General features: G+C 43.6%; 1 protein-coding gene across 1 annotated transcript; it reads left to right on the plus strand.

Annotated features, from left to right (window-relative positions):
• The first annotated feature begins 255 nt into the window (after window positions 1-255).
• Window positions 256-1,179, plus strand: LOC138363427 (uncharacterized). The gene has a single exon (XM_069322562.1). It carries the CDS (start codon window positions 256-258, stop codon window positions 1,177-1,179), a length of 924 nt encoding a protein of 307 aa, XP_069178663.1.
• Window positions 1,180-6,070: the final 4,891 nt, after the last annotated feature.

Here is a 6,070-nt window from a genome sequence, read left to right on the forward strand (position 1 = left end):
AATGTTCTAAATGTTCTGAAATAAAAGGATGTTCTAAAATAAATTTTTGTCAATTTGTGATATCTGATAAACTTCGCAAACCTTCACGTTTCAATGTTCATTATTGAAACGTTTTTGGTAAAATTTAGTGAGGATTATTTAGGCGATTATCTTGGAGCATTTTAGGGATTATTTAGACGAGTATCTTGAAGTATTTTAGAGATTATTTAGGCGAGTATCTTGAAGTATTTTAGAGATTATTTGGTTTGTTTCATCATGAGGGGGAAGGAAAAGGAATCATCAGGTGAGAGCACCCAGCCATTACCACTACTCATCAGGGGAGGTGGAGTCAGTGTTAATTATATGGGTGTCTTATGTGTTGTGACGTGTGGCTCAGATGGTGGCCATGATGGCTCATGTGGCTCAGATGGTGGCCATGATGGCTCAGATGGTGGCCATGATGGCTCAGATGGTGGCCATGATGGCTCAGATGGTGGCCATGATGGCTCAGATGGTGGCCATGATGGCTCATGTTGCTCAGATGGTGGCCATGATGGCTCAGATGGTGGCCATGATGGCTCATGTTACTCAGATGGTGGCCATGATGGCTCAGATGGTGGCCATGATGGCTCATGGAGCTCAGATGGTGGCCATGATGGCTCATGGGGCTCAGATGGTGGCCATGATGGCTCAGATGGTGACCATGATGGCTCATGTTGCTCAGATGGTGGCCATGATGGCTCATGTGGCTCAGATGGTGGCCATGATGGCTCAGATGGTGACCATGATGGCTCATGTGGCTCAGATGGTGGCCATGATGGCTCATGTGGCTCAGATGGTGGCCATGATGGCTCATGGAGCTCAGATGGTGGCCATGATGGCTCATGGAGCTCAGATGGTGGCCATGATGGCTCATGGAGCTCAGATGGTGGCCATGATGGCTCAAATGGTGACCATGATGGCTCATGTGGCTCAGATGGTGACCATGATGGCTCATGTGGCTCAGATGGTGGCCATGTTGGCTCATGCGGCTCAGATGGTGGCCATGATGGCTCATGGAGCTCAGATGGTGACCATGATGGCTCATGTGGCTCAGATGGTGGCCATGATGGCTCATGGAGCTCAGATGGTGGCCATGATGGCTCATGTGACTCAGATGGTGGCCATGTACAAACAAACGTCAAATTTGGAGTGCTTTAGCTGTTATGTCTCCACGTAGCCTGAAGAACGAGTCTATCCCAATGAGAGTTATTCGGCAAACTGGTCCTGATTGAGAGGTCAGAGGAAGTATAGATACACGGATATATATTTAATTCTTGACAAATGTCAGTGAATAGTTTAAAAGCATTATGTGAGGCCTGGTTGATCAGTCCAGCAAGCAGGAGGCCTGGTCGAGCGCCTCCAGCAAGCAGGAGGCGCTAAGCCCCGGAAGCACCTCAGGGTAATCTCAAGGTAAGGTAGCATGAGCAGAGGATGAACATGTAAATAATTGACATGGAGTGAGATGTCAATACTTTGCGGACATTATGTGAGGCTCGTGGGACATCTTGACCTTTACTTGAGCAACAGAAGTCGTGAGGGAAGGTCGCGCTCCGCGGAGCTCCTGGTAGAGGAGGACCCCATAATTGTGTACTCCTTCAAGTGGAGGGAATCAGGCAGGCGTTTATGTGTGAAGGCCTGTGAGAAGATTTAATGTACTCAAGTCAGGAGCAGAAGAGCTGTGAGGCAGTCTAAAAGAGACCTGGTTGGATGTCATAGTGGGACGACATCTTGGAGCCGCAGCTGATCAAGCGCCCTCCAGATACAAATTCCGTGGTAAGCTAATATAAAAATTGTTGCATTGGTTACCAGTGTTTGATCGTGTGCCCAGCGATCATGGCAGATGTTTATGCATGTAGGATAGATATTTTAATAAGGCAGTAAGCTGAAATAAGAGAGTAGAGATAGGAGAACATCTTGGAGGGAGGGAGTGATACGTCCTCCCTCGACGATGGTCAGTGGATGACTGAGAGGGGGGGAAGCCCCCCCGGCTGGCAGCGGTGGCCAGCAGCATGTCTCGACACGTAAAAGATGGACTCGCCCAGGGTGGGGAAAGACCTTCTCTGCGACGCAATAGTTTTAAAGAGATTTCGGATGGAGAAGTTTTATTTTCTGTGAATACATTTAATTACATTTTAGTAGGGAAACATTTTTATAGGCATGGCACTGGAATTGCAGATTTGTTTGGGGTGGAGTTGATGGAAGAACTTCGAGACCAGGGAAGAAGTTAATGGAGAAACTTCGAGGCTGAGGAAGTGTATGCTGAAATCTGTGGGAGAGCAAAACTCCATTGTGAGGAGTTGACCTCAAGCAGTGTAAAAGGAGCAGTGTAGAGGAGTTTCACGTGTCTCTGAGGAACCAGTGAGGAAGCTTCACTGGTGTTTAAAGAGGACTTCGTTGTGCAGCAGTTTTGGGAGAACTGCATGAGTGTTTTGTTTAATATTTTGGAGAACCTAGAGATGCACATGGTAGTGATCCTCCAGGAGCAGAACAGAGGTTTATGGTGGATACACAGGAGTGTATAAGGGGAGTGCTTGAATGGTTATTGGCGTGCAAGACGCAGTGCAATTTGAGAGAGTGATTTCTTCTTGTGTTGGGGACTATTTATGTAGATGTTTCTGGTGTTTCAGCCACAGGTTGAGTTTTAGATACTTTCAGGGCTGATTGTTCAATATTGTTGTGACGAGATTTCAACCCCATTTGGTGAGGGAATAGTAAGTGGTAAGCCAAGAGTTGGGCAGCCACTCGATATGGATGGTTGGTGAAGCCAGGATATGATATTGAATTGCTGCCGGTTTGTAGCAGCATAGAGTGTTGTATGCTAATGTTCTATTGTTTTTATATCATGTATTGTGTATGTTTTTTCGTTTATTAAATGTGTATTGTTAGCTGGCTTTTGCTCTTATCCTGGTGAGGCTTCCCAGAAAGCAGGAGAGACAAAGGTAAAGAAGGGATCATGGCTGCGGACAGGGTGGCAGAAAATACTAATTTCAAATGGGGATTGAAGAGATCATTCCAAACAAAGAGAGAGTGGGGAGTCACGGCGGCTCAAGTAGGGTGTGTATAGAGGACAACGAGGCCAGTGTTGGAGGCGCACCCCTAAACGTGTGATGCTGAACCCCTCTCTGAGATCAAGAGGCATATAGGGTGATCTCCTGAGTAAATTGCAAGCACTCCAGTGTCCATTGCTGATCAACCGACAGTAGCGGGAGTGTGGTTGCCGAGGTCAGTTGTCTGTTCCGGCAGAGAGTGGTTTAGGGACGTTGTCCGCCTGTGCGCAAGTAACAGTCTGGTGCAACAATCAGAGCTCTCTTTGGAGGTTTAAGTTCCATAAGCCCAAACCCCCTGTGGCTAAAACATGGCCAAACCAAAAACCGTCCTTATCTCTACGATGCTCGTAAGTCCGACAAAAAGTTAAAGGTTAATAGTCAATCCTGAGAATAAACGACGATTGAGAAACATTTTTGTATTGAATTATTAAAGTAGACGATAGAATTTGGTTCAGGAATTTTTTCTCATTATTGGAGACACGAAACCTACTGAGTTCATCGAGGTTACGCCAGGTTAACTGTTCCCTTGGATGCACGCCTCAACAGTCGGGTAACATCCAGCTGGCTGTTGACTGCTAGGTGAACAGTAGTCAGATGAACAGGAACCCGCCAAAATACCTGGTCGTGTCCTGGAATAGAACCGGGAACCAATTAGTTGCGATCAGTTGCGCTAACTGCTACTCGACACATCACACAAAGTGGTATACGGTTATGTGATTATTTCCTGAGCCAAGGAAGGCTCGGCAGATTCAGCCTGGTTACCCAGCACTCTGCTTTGTAATCTACATAAATGAATTCCAAAGTCTCTTACTGTCGGCCAACTGTAAATTTGTACACCTTTGAAATGCATTCAACCAAAATTTAGAATGGAAGCTTTGTGGCTTTAATAGGCTCGAAGTCCTGAGCTCTGGAGTGTGGCGATGATTGATTTAATTCAGTAACTACGTTCTAAGCTTTCAAAGTTAATCGCTGCGATTCCTATGTCACTGTACACTTCTTATAATAGTTCTAACATGTTGGGCATATGCAAATTACCACAGTAAATCAATAAATCAAAGCACCGTGTGTTTCACATCGATATTATGTAAATATATTCATTTCTACTAAATCACTTTCAGCCAGTATTAAGCGAATCTTAACTCACCGAAACCAACACTTCTTACCTAACCGACTTGGGCCTAACTATGCTTAAACATTAATATATATATATATATATATATATATATATATATATATATATATATATATATATATATATATATATATTGAATAATATGTATAACAAACAATTATATTATATTCCATTGTAGGAATGGTATACCTATTAGTTGTCAGATGTATAATATAAATAGTGGCCTATTAAAATCTACATTAGTGAGTTTTTGGCTTAGTCATTGGCAGGATGATGGGTTGTTATTGTCAAGACTTTACCAGATGATTCGTGCGAAGTCAAAGGTCACATGTAGTTAACCCCGGGTCACCAGGCTTCCTCCGCAGCGTTGTAAATAGATTTTTATATTTTCAAAATACTATAGTCATATTTTCATGGACAACTGGTAAGCCAAGTTGTGTATAGTATATCATGGACAACTGGTGAGCCAAGTTGTATATAGTATATGATGGACAACTGGTGAGCCAAGTTGTATATAGTATATGATGGACAACTGGTGAGCCAAGTTGTATATAGTATATCATGGACAACTGGTGAGCCAAGTTGTATATAGTATATCATGGACAACTGGCAAGTCAAATGTATATTCCAAAATATTTGAACAATAACAAGATTAATCATGTATAAAGGTTGAGCCCAGGAGTGGGGACTCTACATATGCTGAACAACGTACCCGGTGTGGCCCGGGTCTCTCTCACTCCCTACCCATCATCCCTTCCCCCCCTCAATCCAAATCCCTTCTTCTCCCTTCTATTACCCCTACCTCTGCTCTCCTTCTCTCTCCTCAACATCTTTCCTCTTAGCCCCCTTCCCCTCTTCTTCCTTTTCTCCTCCCCTTTTCGTCCCACTTCCCCGCTCTCTCTTTCTCTCTCTCTCTCTCTATCTCTCTGGAATAAGCATGAAATTCATTCCCCCAGCAAAACACAACGTAATTATGACGTTACTTTCCCAGGTGTTTCTTTGATGTAAGTAACAAACTTGTAGTTACGTTGTATCAGCATATTTGTGATGAACAGCTAAAATATTTCTTTAAAATCTCTGGAAAACCAAAACCTCCATTTAAGTCTTCATAACAGTCTCTGCAAGTAGCAATAGGAACCGATCCCATTATGAGGGGGAGCAATGGGACCGTCCCAAACTCTGCCTTTGACAGTCATATACCTCCAATGTGTCATCAGTGGGTGATTGGGTCATCATCAGTGTTTCATTGTGTGATATAACATCTCTGATATTTTTTATGTTGAGTATTTTATGATTTCGTAATATTACATGTAGAGGAATGAGGTAAGATATTTGAGGAGGGGTGAAGAGAAGGTAAAGAGGTGCAAGTGGATAGGTTAGGGGAGACTGGGTAAAGGGAGAGATAGTAGGGAGGCGATGGAAGGGAGACAGACCCGGGCAACGCCGGTTACTCGTCGTATTATTTTGTTTGAGAGAACGAAACAAACAGAGCCAGGCAGACAGAACAAACGAGAGACAGAGATAGAGTCAGAGACAGAGTACCCATTAAGTACACTATAATCCTAAACATACATCATGACTACAGGAAACTCTCATTGCAAATTCACTAAGAGGATTATATCTCTGTTTAAAAACATTGGTCTTAGCAGTCTTGCTGGACATAATAGCGTGGATAACACATAAAATATTTACTCCTTAAAATATCATCAATGTTTTAAACCAGAATTAGGTGAAGTCCATCAACGTTAGCTGTGAAAAAGAGAACTTTCTAGCCATAATGAGGTAATATCCAGGCCATAATTACATCAACATTTTCCCCCTGACTTGCAGACCACAGCTCCCAGGGGAAGTAGCTCCTGCACCTGGTAGC

Source organism: Procambarus clarkii, chromosome 1 (assembly GCF_040958095.1).
Source record: "Procambarus clarkii isolate CNS0578487 chromosome 1, FALCON_Pclarkii_2.0, whole genome shotgun sequence".
In the NCBI taxonomy this organism is placed as follows: Eukaryota; Metazoa; Arthropoda; class Malacostraca; order Decapoda; family Cambaridae; genus Procambarus; species Procambarus clarkii.